At 26.8% G+C, this 22787-nt stretch overlaps 1 protein-coding gene across 1 annotated transcript in view; it reads left to right on the forward strand.

Annotated features, from left to right (window-relative positions):
• LOC142320030 (uncharacterized) overlaps nucleotides 1-21904 on the forward strand; it is a 34746-nt gene extending 12842 nt beyond the window's left edge. Inside the window, exons 2-3 of the mRNA XM_075357712.1 lie at nucleotides 1446-1594; nucleotides 9258-21904. Coding sequence (XP_075213827.1) covers nucleotides 1446-1594; nucleotides 9258-17115 — 8007 coding nt within the window. The 3' untranslated portion in view covers nucleotides 17116-21904. The remainder of the gene's footprint in view (nucleotides 1-1445; nucleotides 1595-9257) is intronic.
• The last annotated feature ends 883 nt before the right edge of the window (nucleotides 21905-22787 follow it).

Genomic DNA, 22787 nt, shown 5'->3' on the forward strand with positions numbered 1-22787 from the left:
AAAATCAATAAAAATGAATACAGTAAGAGATATATTTTGTGAAGAATTTAACAGGTAAAGCCATGTTTAATAGTAAATACAAGCTACTAACTCTTAGAAAATAAATTTACATATATTATCACATCTCTGTGAGTCCTAGACAACAAGAACTGAAGAAAGGAGGAAGCTAGAATATAATTTGATATGATATTAAGTTTTTAACAGATAGGAAAACTGAAGTGAAATTGAACACAGATCAGATTATGTAGCAGGAGGTATTTATAAAAAATTAATGAGGTTTAAATTGTATGGAACTTATTCAGAACACAAAGACTATACATCATGAGCAGTTCAAAAGCAAAATTTGTTATTTCTACTTTTGGTCAAACAGAGAAAACCTCAAAAACTTTGTCATAAGTTAACTTACTTTTATATAAATATGATCTTAGGAATCCATTTAACAATAAAAACAAAGTATGTTTTACTGAAAAGAAATATGAGATCAAAATTTGGATAAAAATTTTCTTTTGGAAATAAAATTGTCCACTATTGAACCTAATATTAGACATATTTAGGAATTAAATAAAAGGGAAACACAGCAAGACTTAACTTTATATGTAAATATTACATATTTATTATAAAGAAAAATGAAATCACTAAATCGAAAATATGTTGTCCTTCCTCTATACCACTGCAATTTTAATCTGATAGAATTGATAACAGACACATTTAGTCCTAAACAATGTAAAAAATCAATTGAAGTAAATGATTTAAAAAATTGTATTTAACAAATTAAACTAGAAAAATACACAGGAAGCAGAGAGTTTATGTGAAAATATTGTGATAAATTTGGGAAACAATGAAATAATAATTCATACTTTTTTCTGTTTAACTTTATGAAATTTTAATATAACATACTTTCTTAATTTTTATTTTTAAGATAAATAGATCATTTTATCACAATTTTCTAATTTTTGTATTAAAAGCTATTTTTATTCCATTATGTTAAAAGTAAAGAGAAGTGATTTTTTCATAGATGAATTGCACTAAATTAAACTAAAGTAAATTAGAATTATCATACTGTTATGTTTTGGTTGGCTGCACGCTTTCGTGAAACAAATTTAGTTAATGAGCAGAATAGTTTTTCATGTGTTGATTGGCAAATTTTTAATCTTCTAGCTATTGTTATTAATATTTACAATGATTTTGTAAGTGATAGTCAAATATCAAAATTATTTGTAACTGTCAACTTTTTAAAGTCAAATTTAATAAATATATCATTTTCAAAACTCACTCATAATATTTTTAGTGGCTGATCATTTTTAGTGAATTTTTAAAATAAAATTTAAAACAATTAGAAACTTACCAGAGATGTAATATTGTGTAGGTTCTGTTAGCCGATTTTACAGTATTGTAATTAATGGTTAAATATGATTTGACAGCTAAACTTTGTGTATATGTTTCAGATGGTAGGACTGGAGTCACAACAGTGTAATTTATGTAAAGTACTTCTTTTACTATATGTGTTTTGTTCATGCACTTATATAAACCAGGTTTGTCCTGCTGCAGTGAAAACAGGATATTACCATGCTAGAGGAAATCCTCCAGGAACAGAGTAAGCATCATTTTTTTAATCGATTTATTTTTACTCACTAGTTTTTACATTAAAAAAATATTGTTTGTTTGATTGTATATTAAATAATCAATTTTGTTATCAAAATTTTTAACAAAACACTTTCTGCCCATCTGTAAAGATGTCACTTCTGAAAAATTAATTTTTTTAATGAAACTTACACGGTAAGTTAATACTGTAAAATATTTTATTTTAAATAACAATATACACCCCTCCTATATTCCTACAACGCTCCATGCGAATTTTCCATTGAAATCTTTTTCCTTTTAATGCAGATTTGACTTTAGGGAACATATAAAAGTCACGTGGTGCCAGGTCAGGCGAATAAGGCGGATGGTCTAACACTGGGATTTTATACTTTGCTAGAAACGTCTTGACAGGCAATGCAGTGTGAGCCGGTGGCGTTGCCCTGATGAACCCATGACTTGTTCTTCCACAATTCACGTAGTTTTTTTCTTATTTTTTTCACGGAGTTGAGCAAGGACCTTGAATAAAGACAAGAATAGTTAACCGACGGTCAGATCGGATCAGATTACCAATTTTATCAATACTTTTGACGTGGAAGGGTGACCCCGAGCGAACATTGCTTGGAAACGCTTAAACCACTCAAAAACCCGCGCACGTGATAAAAATTCATTGCCATAATTCATTTCAGTAACGGTTTTTCCAAGTTTCATATGAAATTTCACGACAATTCTTTGCTCTAATAAAACACTTATCATATTTTCGCAAAACAAAAAAACACAGATGTTATCTAAACGAAGGCCTCGGCTAGCCTAATAAGTCTACTGAAACTGAAGTGGCAACAATCAAAAAGAGAAGGCTTCCTGCTGCACAGCTGTCGGTCGTACGAATTTGGCGCATGTGCAGTTCTTCTGTAGCGGCATTAGTCACATTTAGTAGATAATAAAATCTTTTCTAATTTTAGCAAAACAAAATTTAATATTGATAAAATGTTTATTTTTGCGAAAATTAAAACATTTTTCAATATTTTGACTTTTCTTATAATCATTCTTATATAATTTTTACAAAAAGTACTTTCATCTTTATTACACTCCCTTCTATTACGATTCTTCATTGCTTTTTCAGCTAAAAAATAAGGCTGCAAAGAATAGAGCCACTACTTCATAATAGAAAAATTTATTGTATTTGTGTGTAATTTTCTTATTTGTGTGCTTTAATAGCTACTGGTAATTTTTACTCGTATAATTTAGCCTATACACAATTATTAAAACTCAATATTTGGCACACCAATTATGGAATTTTCTTGAAAATGGCCAATTTTTTAAAACAAAGAAGTTTTGATGATGTTGAACCCCTCTGAGGCTTCTGTTGAAATTTCACGCTTTATTATTGTTTATTTTTCACTTTATTGACTGAGCAAAACATACTGTTGCATATCAACTTGCTCAGTCCACTGAAGTACAGATGAATTTCGTCCAAGTGACACCTTCAGTCTGCTCACTACAGACTGACAGTGTAATAAACATCATTACCATCTCAGAAAGCAATTCTGATTGGTGCATCTTATTTATTAGTTGTAATACATGCATCACAACAAATAATAAAGAATATAGTAGACAGTGTAAAGCAACAACATATCCTATTCTGTAAGAAATAAAGAGTTTGTTATTGCATCAGTAGCCTTTGTATCCTGTTCTTCTAAAATGGCAACTGGTAATATAAAGTAGTTTAATATAAACCAAAATGCATATTTTCTCATTAATTGAGAGGAGTTTGAAGATTTTTAACTTACTGATACTAAAAATATGGTTACAAGTTTAGTATTTCATACAATAATAAACTGAACTTTATTAGAAAAAAAGATTTTGCTCGAAAAGCCATTTATAAAAACATTTACTTAACTCTCTCTTAAATAGTTTTTGAAGCATTTTTATAATTTATTTCAACAACCATTTACCATACCTCTTTATTTGTACCAATTTACATTTTGTAAATATCATATGAGTAATTTCTGATAATCAATAATTTATCATTTATTTGAGAAATAATTAAAAAGTGTATTTTAATTTTGGGATTAGCTCTTAATTTTCTTTAAAATGACTGAAGCAATAAATTTAAACTTCCTCTATAATACTCAATTTTCATGAAATTGTTATAGGTCATACAGTATCTCAGTTTTTTGAAAAAAAAAAGATTATTTCAAATTTTGCCAGTTCAAAAAAAAACTTAAAACTTTCTTTAAGCAAAAGATTAAAAGTAGGAAAATATTGGTCATGACTACTGCAAAAAAACTACAATAGTTTAACTTCCATTCCATAGAAAAGTTTAATTGCATTCCTCCAAGTGACAATAATATTCATCTACAGCATAATGAATTTGAAGCAACCGGATATCTGGGTAAAGGGAAGAGTATTGGGCAATCAAAGGTGTCTGGAGATAATGTTGAAAGTGTCAGGAAAACTTTCGTTAGTAAGAAAAACTGTTAGGAAGGCAAGCTGCAAACTAGTGAGTAATGACATTGTGAAATGTTTTAAGAAAATGCTTACATATGTGTTCATGCTGTTTACAGCTGTTACAGTTTTTGAAGTCTACTGACTATGCTGTGCATGGTTGGAGTTCGAAATCAAAATGTTGCAACATGAAGATGACAACATTTTTTAACATATTCCTTTTAGTGATAAGTCAACATTTCATTGTAGTGGAAAGTTAACACACATGATGTTATTATCTGGTGTCAGAAAATCCCCATAAAATCTTAAATATGAAAGGGACTCCCCAAAATGAAATGTTTTCTGTGTAATATCCTGATGGCAAGTTTACAGGCCAATCTTTTTCTCCTTTTTCACAGGAGTTGCTTATTTGGATATGCTGCATACTTGCCTCTTTCCTCAATTGGAAGATGGACCAGATAATTTTATTTGTATTAGCTACGAAGAATTGATGAATAGAAAATTGAATAGTCAATTGTATCACATCAGTTTTTCAATATAATATTTTCTTCTAATTATAAAAATGATTTCATTATTTTTCAAATATTACAAATCCAAATTCATATTTTATTAAAACTTCACTTTTGTAATCCTTTTCATTTCTGTTGAGGGCCCTTTTAAAAAAATATTAACTCTTTGCGCTCAGTAACCATTACTATAGGTTGGACACACAGATCGGGTGGCCAGCACTGCTGGCCGCAGCCATTTACGCCGCAACTCAGAATTATTTTTCATGCATAGGCGCTCGTAGCTCGGATGGCCAACAGGGCTGGCCAACATTAAATTACTCGAACGCTTGGGAGGCCACCAGTGCTGGCCACAAAAATAAACAGCATTTATAAATATGTTTTTAAATTTCAGCTGTTATAAATCTACTTGGTACAATGTCTGGTATGTCCTGCAACCTATGGAGTAGAAAGTGATCTAAATAATCATATGATTGTAAAATGAGCGCCAAATAAAGATTACATTTTTCTGGTTGAGCATCGTCACCTTTACGTTGTTTGTTTTATCAATTAAAGAGATTGTCGTTTTGTTTATTATATATGTATATATATATATATATATTGGTGAAGAATTTAAGTTGTTTTTTTTTTACATAAGTGTATATATATACATATATATATATATACTTACGTGATTTTTTACTGTAAATATTTTAACCTAAGAATGAATAGCGATTTTGATCTACCATCTGATACTGAGAGAGTTATTGTGTGTATCAGACAGTGATGAAGATTTTCTAGTAGTCGATTCTGATCATGAAAGTGATATACAATCAGATGTATGTGAGGAGTTTGACAATGAAACCCAACGCAATATATTGGACAATAATATAGACATTATTGACAACAGTGTGACTTTTGAAGATGAAGTGGAGGAAGAAGAGACAAACAGCGATAACACAAAAAATTCTGGTTCTGATTGGAAAGAATGGAAGGAAGGCGATCAAGACTTCCAAAAGTATAAGTGGTCATAAGTTAGCCAATTTAACCCACCAATTGGTGAAATTCCACAAACCCCTTTACAATTCTTTCAACTATTCTTCACAGATACTTTATTTACTGAAATAACCAATGAAACCAATAGGTATGCCCATGAAAAAATACAAAAAAATACACTCCTCCAAAAAAAAATTGATGTGGTGGTCTTGGGAAGATATCAGTATTGAAGAGATGAAAGCATTTATGGGAATAATTATAGATATGGGGATGAATGAAAAACCTGAAATAGACTACTACTTCTCAATAAACTGGGTCGATGAACAACCTTTTTTTAAGGACATTTTCAGTAAAGAGAGTTTTTTCCAAATATTTTGGAACCTTCATGTTGGTCCACCTCCTTCTGGACCAGTACATGGCACACTGACTCGGTCTGGAAAGGTTCGTAATGTTGTCCTCTATCTCGACAACAAATTCAGGGAATATTATATTCTTAATAATCATGTAAGTGTAGATGAGAGCACAGTAGGATTTAAGGGGAAAATCCAGTTCAAAGTCTACAACAAAGACAAGCCAATAAGATGGGGCATAAAAATCTTTGTATTGAGTGAAGCAGAATCTGGATATATCTGTGCAATTGAACCCTATTTTGATAAACTGACCATTGACCGTATGGCCAGATCTGATTTAGGCTCCACTAGTCGTATTGTACTTAATCTTGTTGGAAACTCAAAGATGCCTATGGAGATATTAAAGGTCTCCATGTGTTTACTGACAGGTTTTACACAAACTTGAATCTAGTGGCAGCACTCCTAAAATGGCAAGCTCATATAACTGGGACCATAATGCTAAACAGGCAAGGGCTTCCTGACCATGTAAAAGCACAAAAAAATCTCAAAAAAAAAAAGATTAATAAACTTAAGTTGAAAAAAGGAGATATTAAATTGTATAAAAAAAACGATGAGGTATCCTTGTTGTTGTGGAAAGACACCAACTTAGTAGCAATATTAAGTACTCTATATGCTGATGGATTGGCAAAGACAATCAGACATATACGAAAAGAGGGTAAGGAAGAAGAGGTAAAATAGCCTAAGGTGGTCTGCAAGTATAATAAATGAATTTATTATACTTGCGTGGATGTGGCAGATCAATATATAGCTAGCTATTCTTTCACGAGAAAATCCATCAAATGGTGGAGAAAAGCCTTTTTTGGCTCCTAGAAACTGCCATGGTGAATACATTTATATTGTACAATATTGTTAACAACCAAAAAAAATTACGTCAAAGACAATTCAGAAAGGTTTTAGTGAAGCAGCTTGTTGAAATATATGAAATTCCAGAAAAAGAGGAAGACCTTCAGATGTAGCAGACGAAGAGAGACTGAATGGCAAATTACATCTTTCGTACCCTCTTGAAGAAAGAAAAACCAAAGATTGTGCAGTGTGCAGCGATCGCAGACCTGGAAGCAATGAAAATGAAGCAAATTTTTTGGTAAAACCTGTTCTGCCAATCCAGGACTACATATTGGTATGTGTTTTGAATTATATCACTCACAAAAAAATTTAAAAAATATTTGTCACTCACATTGCAGCAATTTTTGTTTTTATAATAAAAGTAAGTTATGTTAACAATTTTTTGTAACTATAAAAACTGTAAAAATATTTTTTTGTTTATCTATTTCAACTATAAAGTTTTGTAAAAATAAAATATGATTAATTAAGATATAATTTTTATTTGTCATTCTTTTATCCTATGTACAAATATCAGTGAATGCTCTAAAATTAATTCCCAGCTGGTGCAACAGAGCGGTCAATATGGCTGCCGACCTAGCACATAAAGTTATGCGGCCAGCCCTGCTGGCCACCCGAGCTACGTGCTCGGCGGCATCATAAATAATTCCGAGTAGACTCAGCGAAGTACATGGCCAGCAGTGCTGGTGTGACGAGCGCAAAGAGTTAATAATTTTTTTTTGTAAACTACAACCCTTTAAAATATTTGATTCTTTAAGCCTGGAACATCTCAGAGAATACCATCCTGAAAATTGAAGGCTAAAATGTAAAGATAAATTTCCATTTGCCAAAGCAATGATTAATAAACCAGTGCTAGTAATAATTGAAAATAAATATTAGGTGCATTTTCAATGTTAAGCATATTTTTATTGCTATGATATAGCATATTTTTTATTGCTTGATATCTCTTAAGTATAACAAAACTGAATTAATTTTAATATTGAACAGCAAATATTCTATTAGAAAAAAGAACAGAAATTTTTTATTGTTTGTTAAAAATGACCCATTTTTCATTAATGTCATTTCCAAGTTGTTTTCATGATTACAAATATAACAGACTACATGTAGCAGGATTTTATTCTTTAACACTAATTTCAATTAATGTAGGTTATCAAGAAAGCATTTTATTATCCAGAGCCAATCATGTTTACACTAGTGTTAAGTTTCCTTATTCTCATGTTTTCTTTGTTATAAATTTTAAATGGCATTGACTGCTTAAGTCATTTATCACTGATAAATACCAACAGGGATCAATGGAACTACACCCATTGATGATTAATTTCATGATCTTGAGTAAGTTTTCTTAATCTTTATCTCGCAGTTTTCCAGTATTTGTAACGACTTCTTCATTAGTTTAAATTTCACACTTCAAATTTTTAAATTTTTACTTCGTTGTATAGTTATTATATTACATCATTTGTATTTTTAATTCATCTTCTTGGTAAATTTGAAAAACTAATTTTACTATTGACTCAGTCTTTTTTGGCATAATAATTTAACTTTTCATGTTAAAGTAGTTCTGCAGCCACATCGTCTAAATATTTAAATTTAACTTAATGAAATCCAAGTTAAATTTCTGCAAAATTATTGTATTTTTCATAATCAAATTCTTTAGAGAAGTAAATCAGACACTTTCAGATAAAACAGAAGACGTTTTCAATAATTTAATTTTAAATTTGAATTAAGTCTTACTTGTTTACCCTAGCGATTAGTTGAATTAGCACACATGAATATATCAACTTGATTTTTGTATGTGTAATCTTCATGTGAATATCTAAAATCCAAATTATAGATTTTTGAAGTTCAATCTTGAAAGGGGTGAAGAAAAGTAAAAAAAATTGAAAAATGAATGCAAATTTTCTCCATTTCCAGCTATACTAAATGAGATATCAGTAAATTTGGACTTGCAAATTCTACTTTAATTTTAACTCTTCAGGTAAAAATCTAAAATCCATTGGATTTTTTAAGAGTGTGATGATGAACAGTGTGGCAGCAGAATATATTTTTACCTATATGAAAAACGGGTAACCAGCTATAATTAATATTTTTTAAGATGGAGGCCAATTATTTTGAAACCTGCTTTCTTCAGAACACTTAAAGTTTCAGGTTCTGCACTGACTAAACTGGTGCTCTGAAAAAATTATAATAGACTGATTTTTTTATAAATTAAAGAGGTTTTAATTTTTTATTTATCATTATTATTCTCACATGCATGAGTTTAATGAACACAGAGGGGTCCAAGGGGCAGAGGCCTCTGGCTTGATGGGAAGGGGGAGCAAAACAAGCCCTGATCTGCTAAGTAGTCCCTGACTGCGATGAGAAATGCAAGCAACCATAACCCTGATGAAGCCGCATTGGGGATGATAATATATTTATAAAACATAATTTCTGAGTTGGTGAGAATTTAAGTAAACCTGAAAACATGGATTATTGTGGGTTTATAAAAAATTTATTTTTACAGGATACAAAAAACATCAACAAAAAGTGAATCAAAAATGATGCATGAAGATATTAATGAAATTAATAGAAACGGAAATGGAGCAATTAACCTGAAAATCATTCAACCACATGATAGATTAAAAATAAAGTATCAAGAAATGAATAAATCAAAAGAACTCATCTCTAATTCAAATAAAAGTAATCATAACAATTTCATGTTAAAAGAAATAAACAATAAATCAGAAAATAAAAGTAATTTAAATCAATTAAATAGGAAATATAAAACTTCAAATCAACAAAGAAAAAAAAGATGTGTAAAAAATAAACTTTCAAGTAAAAAATTAACAAATGAATCAAGTAGCAAACTTCAAAATACACCACCACCACCATGTTGTGACTCACTTAATAAACTACTTTCAGAAACACTGAAATTACAGAGTACTTGTAAATGTTCGCAATCATTTGAATTAACTAAACTTAATAACAAACTTCAACAGACAGCAAAAAGCAATAAAAACAATATTGTGAAGCTGAGAAAGAATAATAATGATGCTTATGGAATTAATAACTTGGAAAGTAATGCTGATGACTTAGAAATTATGAAAAAAGATGAACAAGATTTAGAACATATCAATCACAGTTCTAAACCAGAATATTATATGAATCATATTAATTTAAATAATAAATATATGGGAATAAAACCAAATAATCAATACATCATTGAAAGAAAAAACAATTTTAATAAATTAGGTGATCAAATCAAGGATATAATTACAGAAAGCAGTGTAAATAAAGAAAATGTACAAACAAAAAGAGATTTTTCTTATGAGACTACAGAAAATGAGTATAAAGTAAATAATGAAATCAATGTGATAAAAGAAAACAATCCAAAAATAGAAAATTACTTTGATTTGACTGATTATGAAAACCCCAATGTTAACGATAGAGATAACACGGGAAATTTAAAGGATAATGAAAAACCTCAGACTTTAAATAATAACATAAATTACCCAATATCAAAACAAGAAAAAAGTATGTATCCTCACAAAGCTAAAAGCAATGATATTTCTAGTAATGGTAAATTTTATCAGTTACAGTTTAATAAAAATATATCACCACGTTTTAAAATTACAAATGACAGGATAAATTCATTTCTTTCTGATTATGATAATAAGCAAAGAATGGAAGATAAATCAAATGACTATTCAACTATTGATGAAATCAACATGATCCAAGAAAATGGCTCCAAAAAAGAAAATTATATAAACAGTGATGAAGATAAATCTGTTATTAATGAAGACAGTGAGGGAACTATGAAGGAATACAATAATAAAACATGGGATTTAAATAAGAATGAAAATTATCCAGTAATATCAAAACAAGATGAAGAAATACATTCTACAGATGCTGAATATAATGATAATAATTTCAGTAAAGATCATTCTAATATATTTAATGATTATGAGAATAATTCGCCTTTTGCTAAAATTAGCAATGAAAATATAGAAAATACATTTGTGTCTAATTACAATAATGCAAATAACAAAGAACAAAAGATGAATGATGACAGTATACAAAATAATAACTACTATTCATTTAAAAAAGAAAGTTTACTGCCTCTTAAATATAGTGATTTTTCAAACATTAAAAAGTTAATATTAGAAAAAAAAAAACAAGTAGTTGAAGAAACAACGTTAAATGCAAAACTAGAAAATAACATAAATTTAATTTACCATGATTTAAATAAAGAAAAAACTTCACTTATAAAACAAACTATTTCAAAAGATAACAATGAGATGCAATCAAATCATTATGTCATGCAACCAAATGAAAATGATAAAAGCACCAATATTGAGTCAATAGATGCAAATAACTCTGATGAATATAATGATGACAGCAGGAGAAAAATACAAGAAAAACTTAATATAAATACAAAACAAGATAAATCAGTATATACTGAAGATTCTTATGGTAGACTATCACAAGAGAAAGATGCAGAAGTAGTAAACAATAATGAATATGTAACTGAAGATGATGAAATGCCAGTTATATTAGACAGTGAAAATTATTCACAAGAGAACAAGTTATATAATAATGATGAATATGAAAAAAATTCAAAAACAAATAATGAATTGCATGAAAGTATTCATCAAGGTAACAAATTAATAAACCAAAATAATAATAATATAGATAAAAGCTTAGAAAAATATGATGAAACAATTGAAAAATATAATGATAATATTTCTTACGAAGAAAGACAATTGGATGAACAAACAGGAAAAGCAGGCCAAAATCAATTACCAGAAGAAAATAAAACCCAAACTAATGTGGATAAATTTAATAATTATAATGATACTGATTACACTTATTCACAATTAGATGACAATCAATTAAATAAGGTAAATGATAATGATATATATGACTGGAATGAATCAAATAATTATAATTATTCAACATACAATGACAACAATGAACATGAATTAAATAATATCAAACAAAATGATCCAAATAAAATAATCAGTGAAATAAATGAAGCAGCTTTATCAACTGATATAAATCCATTTGTTTTTATAACTACAAATAAAAATGAAAATGTACATAACATAAAATCTATTGAAAATAGAAATGAAAGCTTAAATAGCAGATTTTCTGATGACAATACATCATTTACTGAAAAAGTTAAATCTGAATCTCCAACATTAAAAGATGCTAATGAGAAAATTACTAACAACATAATCCAAGAAAATATTACAACTAAATCATTCAAAAACAATAATGAAAACAATACTTATTTTAATAAAGATGTAACATCTAATTATGGTGTAACTTTATCAACAGATGAAAATAATCTTAAAAATACTGATGAATCAATAAATGAAAGTGATATTATAAATACTGAAAAAGTACCTTCATCACTAGCTGATATTTATATAAATGAAACTAAAACCGTAGCTGACAAACAGTTACAAGATGAAGAATTATCTGAGTTTAGAAGCAAATATCAAACAGAAAATGATAATATTCCTAATGAAAAAATAATTGAATTGCCTACACCCACAGGATCTGCAGAATTACAGTATAAAATAAGCAAAGACAATTATTTTACGACTTCATCTTTTTTCATGGAAGAAAATCAACCAACTATAAACATTTTAAATGATATACAAAGTAAAAGTAATTTTGAAAATGCGAGTAGAAGCAACAAAGAGAGAAACAATAAATTAAATAAAATAAATACAGATATAAATAATTATAATGATAATGAAAGAGGTTTTGTAGGTTCAGATATTCATATCATACATAACTATGATGATTCTATAACACAAAGTATTACAGATGAGTCACATTACAAAGATGATGTACAAATTGAAGAAAAGATAAAAGATACTCTAGGTAAGATAGAAACAATACCAACAAAATTTTCAAAAATGATTAGTAAAACAAGTACAAGCAAACAATTGGGTAACAATAATTATATAAGTTTTACTGATGAACCATCTTTAGAATTCACAAAAACGTATGATAAAATAACAATAGTTCCACACGAAAATTCTAAGATTAATTTTAACATTGCAAATAAAAATACATTGCCTGATTATATTGAAGAAAATAAACCAAAATCTATACATGATGATTATGTTACTGATGAAAATGAAGGTATTACTTTAAGTCAATTTATTTCAAATGAATTAATACCAACAAACAATCCAACTAAAGAAACTTCACCAAGTTTAATTACAGAAACTAAAAAAAGAACTAATAATTTAATTTTTAGTAATTTTTCACCAACTGAATATAATTATCCAATTACAAGATATAAATATTTAAGTAAAATAAATGATAATGATTCACGCACCGATGAAATTAATAAAGAAAGTACTATAATGAATTCAAGAAGTAGTAATGTACATGAAAATTTGTTAAAACCAGATGATACAACCTTTTATGATAGTAAAGAACTGAAAAAAAATATATATGAAAATATAGATCATACCAATGATCAATTTATAAATACTGATATTACAGCAGCAATGATACATGATGATACAACATATGACACAAGTACAACTTTGAATGACTTCAGAAAAATTACACCACCCAATGAAATCACAAATACGGAGAATAAATATCTAAGGAATTCAGATTTTACTGGTCAAACTTATGTAGCTGTAAGTAAAGAATCAGAAAAAATATCATATGAACACCACAGTAAAATATCAGAAAATTATAATGATGAGAATAAATATAATAATTATGAGAATAACTCAAAGAATAAACTGAACCCAGATGTTACAAAATATGAGTCAAAATCTATATCAGAATCCACACCTATTATAACTGAAACTTATAATGATAGAGTATTTCTGTCTAAATATACTGGTCAACCAGAAATGGATGATAACTATACTGAACCCAGTGAATACATTAAAGTTAAACAATATCCAAATACAACAATGAAAATATTTCCATCAAATTATTTTAAAATTAAAGAAAATGAAATAGATGATTCTAAAATTAGTAAAAACATAATTGCAGATAATATAGGGGTAACAATGCATGATGATATATATAAAAGCTTAAATGATGATAAAAAAATTACAACAAACAGTAAAATTGAAAGTACTGAAGATAAATATTCTGAGATCCCTGACTTTATTGGTAACAAACATTTAGTTGAAAGAAATAGATCAGAAATAATATCAAATAAATTACAAAGTAAAACATCAGAAGATTATAACAATGATTATGATAATTCTAATAACAATGAGAATAACACCAAAAATAAATTAAATCCATTCACTTCAAAAGATGAATCAAAATCTACATCAGAATCCACATTCATTGTAAGCAATGTTCGTACTGATCAAAATAAAATCGAAAATACTAAACAACCTGAAATATATGGTGATATTTATGTTGAATCAAATAAATATACAACTGATAAAAATAAACATATCAGTATGGAACAACCCTCATTAAATAACAATAAAATTATAAATGATACAATTGATAATGAAAACATTGAAATTGAAAATACAGTAGTAATAAAACATGATGATGCAAGTAAAACTACAAATTATTTTACTGAACAAATATATGGAGCTGGAAGTTATGAATCAGAAACACCATTAAACAAAGATCAAAGTAAATTGTCAGAAAGTAACCAAATTAGTATTAGTAATGATAAAAATTATATTGAAGATATAGTACATTCAGATATTTCAAGAGAATTTACAAAATTGACTTCCAGTTCTCTACCCCTTACAGATTACTTAAGTAGTAACAAAAAAATGTTACTAATTAAAAATTATACACAGTCAGACAATATTATCAATAACTATAATAATCTAAATTTATATACAACAGAGAAATATAATACTGATTTTACTGATGTAATTATGAAAACCTCTTCACCAAATCACAATAAAAATACTGAAAATGAAATAGTTGCTTCTAAAATCGATAAAACCATTAAAACTGATCAAGGTAAAACAATTGAACAGTATGATATAGGCTATGATACCAGTACAAATTTGAATGATTACAGAAACATTATAAGCAATGAAATAGTAAATACTGAGAATAAATACACAGAAATCCCTAATTTTATTGAACAAACTGACAGAGGTAAAAGCAAAGAATTAGAAGATATATTAAATAAAAAACAAAGTAAATCATCAAAGATTTCCAATGATAATAATTTACATACTGATAAATACACATCATATACAGATAATTTTGAAAAAGAAATAGAAATAAACAATTTTATAGAAAATAATGTAAAAACATCAGCAACACCATTACCACTAAAACTGATTTCATCAACTCACCTTAAACAAAAATGGCAAGAAATTGAAAGTACAAATGAAAGTACTGAAAATTTATCAACAGATAACCCTATTATAATCCCCTTTTCTGAAAAATCTGTAGATAATATCTTTAATAATGCTAATGCCTCTGAACAAAAGAAATCCTCAATTACAAATGAAAATCTTAAACATGAATTTTCAACAATAAATGATAATTATCAGACTACTAATATACCAGAAAATGGTATACAAAATAATATTTTATCAAATTCCATGTCAAATGATAAATATAATTTATCAAATTCCATTATAAGTGATGAATACAGTATCAGTAAACATGATGAAAAAAATAATGAAGAAACATCACAATATCCAGAAGACTTTCATAGTAATTATATTAGTAAGAATGAAATAGAAAAATTGACAACTGCAAAAGAATTTGACAAAAAGAAAATAAATGAACTTAATTTTATAAATAATTATGATGAAAACATTAAAGAACTGTATGATGATAATGATAATAAGATTAATTTCAAAATTAGTAATAATTATCCATCACAAACTACTACAAAAGAAAACTTGGATTTTCTGAATAAAGAAATAAATAGTATTTATACAACATTAACTCCAGAATATAATGATTTAGACTTTAATAGAAAAGTTATAGATGAAAATATTAGTACAGGTAACAGTCCATTAACAGTAACTAAACATGAAGATCAATCCTTTACAAAACCAGCATCTGAAATGAGTTCAGATTTTGAAAAAAAATTTTTAGAAGAAATTAATATTCAAAATACAACTAGAGATGATAAAAATATAACTGCAGAACTAAATAGTAATATTAATTCTGGAAATAAACAGATTTTTATAAGTAATCCTTCATTGGAAACTGAAAAAGATTTAAGAATTAACAAACTTCCAACAACTTTACCGATTAATTACGCAAATAACACCAATTTTAATAACAATATAGATGATAATTATGTGGTCTCTAAGTTAAATAAATTAGATGAATTACATTCTGTTTCAAATGATTCAGTTGTACCACTTTATAAACAAGAAAAACATTTCTTTACAGAGAATTATGATAGTGAAGGTATCCAGTTATTTGAAAAAACTGGTGATAATCAATTAAATTCAAATGAATTAATAAGTATACCAAAGGAAGGGTTTCCAGCAGTTATTAGTGTGCCAGTATGGATCACCATAAATGATTCTTCATTAGTTAGTTCTCCAGGTAGTAAATTTTATGTAGAAAATAATGGAGAAAAAACTGAACTCACTGTAAAAAAGACTGCTAAACCTTTAATGCTATCAATTAGTCCCCATTATTTGTTGACTAATAATTTAAATGATGATACAAATAATAGAGGTGGGACAGTACCAGTTAAAAGTAGCATATATAAAAGGACAAATAAAAATAATATGAAGATCGATCTTTTAGAACCACCACCGAATTCAAAAGATGATTTTCTAAATGAATCCAAAAAAAACAACAGTTCTAGTGATAACAAATCAATTTATTTTTTTATTATACCTGTAGAAAAACATTCAAATTTATATGAAATTGAAAATAGTACGTTGGTGCCAATATCATTAAATAATAAACAATTCAATTCTTTAAATAAAGATGAACTATTAAATGAAAATGATAAATATGATAGATATGACAGTACCAATAAAATGATTAAAAATGATAATTTAATAGATTTATCAGATAAATCAATAAATACAATAAAACCAACTCAAAGTAATACAAATTTAAAATATAAAAAAGAAGATTTAATGAGTAAATATTCAGCTAAAGTTGATAAAGATGTAAACGATGAATTTCTTAATGTTTATCACAAAAATAATAATGAAGAAAACACAAATGCAGATTCTTTATCACCCAAAGATGTAACTTATTCACAAATGAAAAGATCATTATATGATAATATGTCACAGTGGTTTCATAATGAAAAATTAAAAAGAATTAAAAATGAGAAAGTAATTGATCCAAATATGAATGTAATTGAAGCAGTTTATACATCTGTTAAGAAACTTAAAGACATATTTCAAAACTGAATTTAAAATCTCATACATTATATTGCATAAAAGAACAGAACTTTGATATATAAGTATGCAATCATACTTATTACTGTAAATAAGAGTTGCTATTATTAAGTTCCAAAAAACAGACCAAAAAAATCTGTTAGATATACTTCTTACATTTACTTTCCTTCTTCTTTATAGTTGTCCCATTGATCTAATATAATATTTTCAGTGTTTTTACCATGCACTGCATCAAAACTGCTTCATTCCAAGGCAGCATGAGCAAATGCATTATTGTAATACCATAGGCTGTTATGTTTCAACACAGCTACAATCATTTTTCCTGCAGATCTTCTCCCATACACCTAATAATTTTTACGGTAGGATTTTTTATCTATGGACCAGCTGAAAGAGATAAATTATTATTATTATTGTTATTATTCAATTCTGTTAATGTAGGAAAAAAAATCAACACACAATTATAACTCTTGTCATTATATCTCTTGTCTCTGAATTCAAACATTAACTCAATTTTCATCATCTCTTTTTCTTTTCTTTTTTCTTTTCCCTTTCCAATCTCTGAAGATTGGATGTCAAAAAATTAGAGGCAAACTTTGCAATGATTTTTTTGTCTGATGTTCAGTTGACTGCAATGATCACACAGAAGAATTCAAATTAATTATAACCATTTCATTGATTATATTAGAGGTTAAGAGGTTAATTAACAGTTCTCCAGAATAACATGTCAAAATTTTTCAGTATATTTTGGAGTTGTGTTAGTGTTGCTTTCATCAATATTGGGAAACCGGAGGAGAATTTCCCAATATTCTTGCAAATCTTGGTATGCTCATATTGGTTCACTTCTGACAGATATTCTGGAACATGAGAACAACTCAAAAGAATAACATGAAATCATGAATACAGCCTGTTTTTGTATCTAGAGCTTTGTGATTATGGTATAGTATGGAAAATTCTAATAGCACATATAGACTTGAATTGTATTATCAAATTTACTAATAAGGTGAGAAAAATTTACTATAATTTCTATTTTTAAACTGCATATGATTAGCCTATAATTTATTTATTTACATTTTTTAAAAAATCCCTTTCAGCATGCTGGAAGGCAGAGGTAGATTTCACCAATCCTAAGTAGGAGATAAAAACATTTCCACCTTAAAATTAAGAAAAACTTCAAATTTACTCAATATGACAATGGTTGCATGTGAAAAAAGTTTTACATGTTTAGCTTACGACAAGCCCCATCTTCTTACAATTCCATTAACATTCTGGTCATCCCTTGTCATAAGGGTTGGTCACATCAAAAATTGTTTCAGACAAAAAAGTTCTAGGTAATGTTTAGAGGACTAATGAACACTTTAAACTGATTTGATACTGTGTCTATTAAGGGAGGTATTATTTTTTTGTCTTTGAAACCCCATTTTTTCCACCACCTGGGCCAATGGTTGGTGATATCAAAACCTTTACTTAGATAAGTTTTAGGCACTTATCCAAAGAATAGTAGGAACTTTAAACAAATTTGATATTTTACTTAATAAGAAAGTTGTAGCGATATTTTACTTTTTTGAAAAAGCCTGTCTATTTCCACTCTCATGGTCCAATTTTGCCCATTAACGAACTCGACTGAGATTTTGGATTGTTATCTTTTATGTATCAATTTGAAAGTGATTGGCTCAAAATTATGGCAATTATTGTTTCCACAAGAAAGTGAAACATATACATATGTAAATGTATATATAAACTTTTGAACTGATAGTGGTTTTGGGGTCTGGGGAATGTGAAACACAAAATCATGTCAACATTTTCTAGAAGTTGAATCATGGTACCCATTACAATAGGTAGCTTTCTTATGAAATCTATGTTATTATAGTTAAAACAAATTACACCATTGAATTATAAGAGTAATGTTGTAAAAACCACATCAGTGTGCATATATTAATTTGTATTTCCTGGTACAAATTACACACTACTGGATACTATGTTTTACAAATATATATACCAATGAAATTTGTTAAAAAAAAATTACAGTACATAATTTTGCATCAACATTTTTTTTACATTTGTTTTGAATCAAAGAATTATTTATTATATTCTGATTTTTCACTTAATTTACAAAGAAAGTAGACAATTAATTTATACAGTTTTTGTTTAACATGTTTAACTAGGGTAAACATATTAAATACATTTGGAAAAAAATTGTTTATTATAAGTGGTAGGAATTGCTAATTTAAAAACAATTAATATAGGATGCAGAATAATTACTTATATTGCATTATTATTTCATACAGCATGTTTAATTTTTTTTCTTTGTAAAGATAATTTCCTGTATAGAAAATTATAAAAATTAACATTAAGCAGTTGTTAGAAGAATTTTCTAATTTACTCCAATTATAAAAGAATTGCTAGATAAATTTCAGTTCAGATAATTAAAAAGAGAATGTTTTTGTGATTTAAAAGCAGATGAGATAAAAAAAAACAAATATTGATGTTAGATGAAATTTCAAAATTGATGATGGGGAAATTTCAAATTTGACAAAAAGAATGATAGTGAAAATGATAAAACAAATTATTAAAGTGACTTTATCTAATAATAAGTGTTTTAAAGCAATATATAAAGTTTTGAAAATAGTTGATGAAATAATTGAAATTTAAATCATAATTTAATTATAATTTCAAGTAGAAATCTATAGTGATTGCAGTCAAACATTTGGAAGAGAAATGATAATTATTTTGGCTCCATTTTGGAGAATAATTTTACAAAACAATAATCAGATTTTTATGAATTAAACATTTTTTCATTATTTTTTGATTTTTAATTCAGAATAAAAAAAAGTTTTAATTTTTTCCAATTTTATTTCAATTTCTATCACTTTTAGTTAAAGGATGATAATAAAGTACATTATAGGAGAGATTTTTAATCAGAATCTAAATAAATTTTTTTTCAGCTAGTAGTTAGTTAATATGATTTTTCTTTTACAGAGTTTTACTTGTATATAACCCCAGTGTAAATTAAGAGTCTACATGCATATCCATAAATCTGTTATATGTAATAATACATATCCATAATAATACATAGTATACCGGGTTGTAGGTTTTATGGAAAAGGTTTTAAAAGAGAGAGTTTTAAATAAAATCCTAGTAATGAAAAATTATTAAATTTTTTTTTTTAAATTCAACCATTTAAAAGCTGATAATTTCTTAAGCATTCTTTGAAATTATGAATATATTCTCATTTTTCATACATACTGTGGATAAATTATTATTTTTTTCAATATACTCTAAACTACACGAAAATATCCTTTTGAGGTTAAAAATGTTCAGGTTTAAAATTTCACTATCTTATTTATTAACGAATATTCCATTACATATTTTACATAAATTTTCTTCTTTCTTTTGTTCATGAACTCAATTAACAAAAAGAAAAGAAAAAAGTAATTTGTAATAATATTTATTCAAAGTAACAAATTATTTAGTGTATTATTTATTATAAAGGATTTTGCTAGCTGGTTAACTTGATAAAACTCTTTTTTTATTTTGAATTTTTTATGAAAAATTTGCAAACAAGTTTTAACTGAGAATTTTTTAGAAAAGATCCTAAATTGTTCTGAACCACAATTAATAATTTAAATTACTTTATTTTCCATTCTTATGAATATATTTAAATGCTTTATTACAAAAGAGTGCAGTCCTAAACACCATTAGTTATAATACACTATAATGTGCAGGTAAACTTGTAATAAGAAATAAGCTACCTACTAAACAAATAAAAATCAAGTGTTAATCTACACACAAAAGAAATGATATTTTATAACAATTTATGTAATATTAGTCTGGTATACTACAAATAATTTTTAATACTATCCAAAAAATAATGGATCTTTATCAAAAAGTCTGTGTTTGTTTACAATTTTTTAATATTATTTGAATTATTCTAAAAAAAATTTGAATTAAGAAAATCCTGGTTAGATAAGTTTTTATATTAATTTAACTATTAATACAATATTACAATTTTGTATATTATGTTATTAAAAAATAAAAATAACTGTATAAAATGTATAGATGTAAATAATTTATAAAATAATATATATTATAGTTAAGTGAGACAGTAATACTAAAAACTAACAATAAGTTTTATATATATTATTATTATTTCTGTTATCAGTTACAAAATAAAGTATATTTATTTTAAACTACATTTTCAATTGGTTAATAAACCTATCATTGCTTTTTGTAACATGCTTTTATTATGGAGCACAGAACTGGCCAATAGCTAATAATTTAGCCTAGTGTATTGCTAATGTTGCCAATGTGCAGTATAGCAGCACTTTTTCTTTTGTTAATCTTAAAATTAAAAAAATATTAAACAAATTTTACCTTTTTTAAATTTTATAACATTTCATATATTTCTTTTAAAAACAAATATTTTAAATAGTTTAATATTATAGAAAGATTATTTATTCACACACACACACACACACACACACACACACACACACACACACACGCACACACACACACACACACACACACACACACACACACACACACACACACACGCACACACACATTATTGAAACAATTTAGCTTAATCAAATTATAAAATGCATAAGCAATGAATGTTTTTATCACTTTATTCTAATTTGCTAATTAATAATAGTGAATAAAATGTTAGATTTATTATTATCATTACTACTACTATTATTATAATTATTTAAACAAAAATGTATATTTAATAATTTTTTTATAAGTTAGTATATTAGGATGAACATACTAGATATAATAATTGCATTTATTTTATTTTAATGCTATTAATAACCATTATTTATTATTAAAACTTAATAATAAATATATACATTTTTTAAAAGTTGCTTTGTTTTAATTAGTTTTACACTTTAGTCATCTTTTAAAAAACTACAGTCCCACAATAACTAATAATTTAGTGTTTTTATATAAAAATTATCAAAATTTTTAAGCATGTCATAAATTATTGATAGATATCTTTTTTATAGTTTTTCAGATAAAACTATTTTTACTAATAAGTAGAAATACTACTGTTTGATGTAGTTAAAATCATTTTATAAAAGATTTTATTATGTGATGCATGGTAGAAAGTTTTGTTAGATGTTTGGTCACACAGAATCTTCCAAAACCTTTTTCCATTTGAATCGATATAATTACAAAATTATACTAGAACAATAATACCATAATAAATTTACTGAAGATGTTTGAAAAGGCAAAACAGCAAATTAAATGACTTGGGTAGGGATTTAAATTTTAAAAAAAGTCAAAAAGAAACAACCAAAAAATAGAGTTGATCAAAGATAATGTATTTAACTCAATGATAAATAATGTAGTAAGTGCAGCTTGAGCTTCATTTAAAGACGTTTGCAAAATATTTTGTCAGTAAACAAAAATCCTACAATTACCAAATATTGTTTGTTAATCAACTTCTTACTACATAAAGAGTTATAGGATGTAATATGTCTTTGAAAATACATTTCCTCCACTCTCATCTGGATTTTTTCCCAGACAACTTTAGAGATGTAAGTGATGAACACGGTGAATGTTTCCACCAATACATTTCAGTGATGGAAAGCCGCTATAAAGGGAAATGGAATACTAAAATGTTAGCTGGTTACTGTTGGACATTAATTTGGAATGAGCCTGAGGCTATTTATAAAAGAAAA

This window comes from Lycorma delicatula, chromosome 1 (assembly GCF_047948215.1).
Source record: "Lycorma delicatula isolate Av1 chromosome 1, ASM4794821v1, whole genome shotgun sequence".
NCBI lineage: Eukaryota > Metazoa > Arthropoda > Insecta > Hemiptera > Fulgoridae > Lycorma > Lycorma delicatula.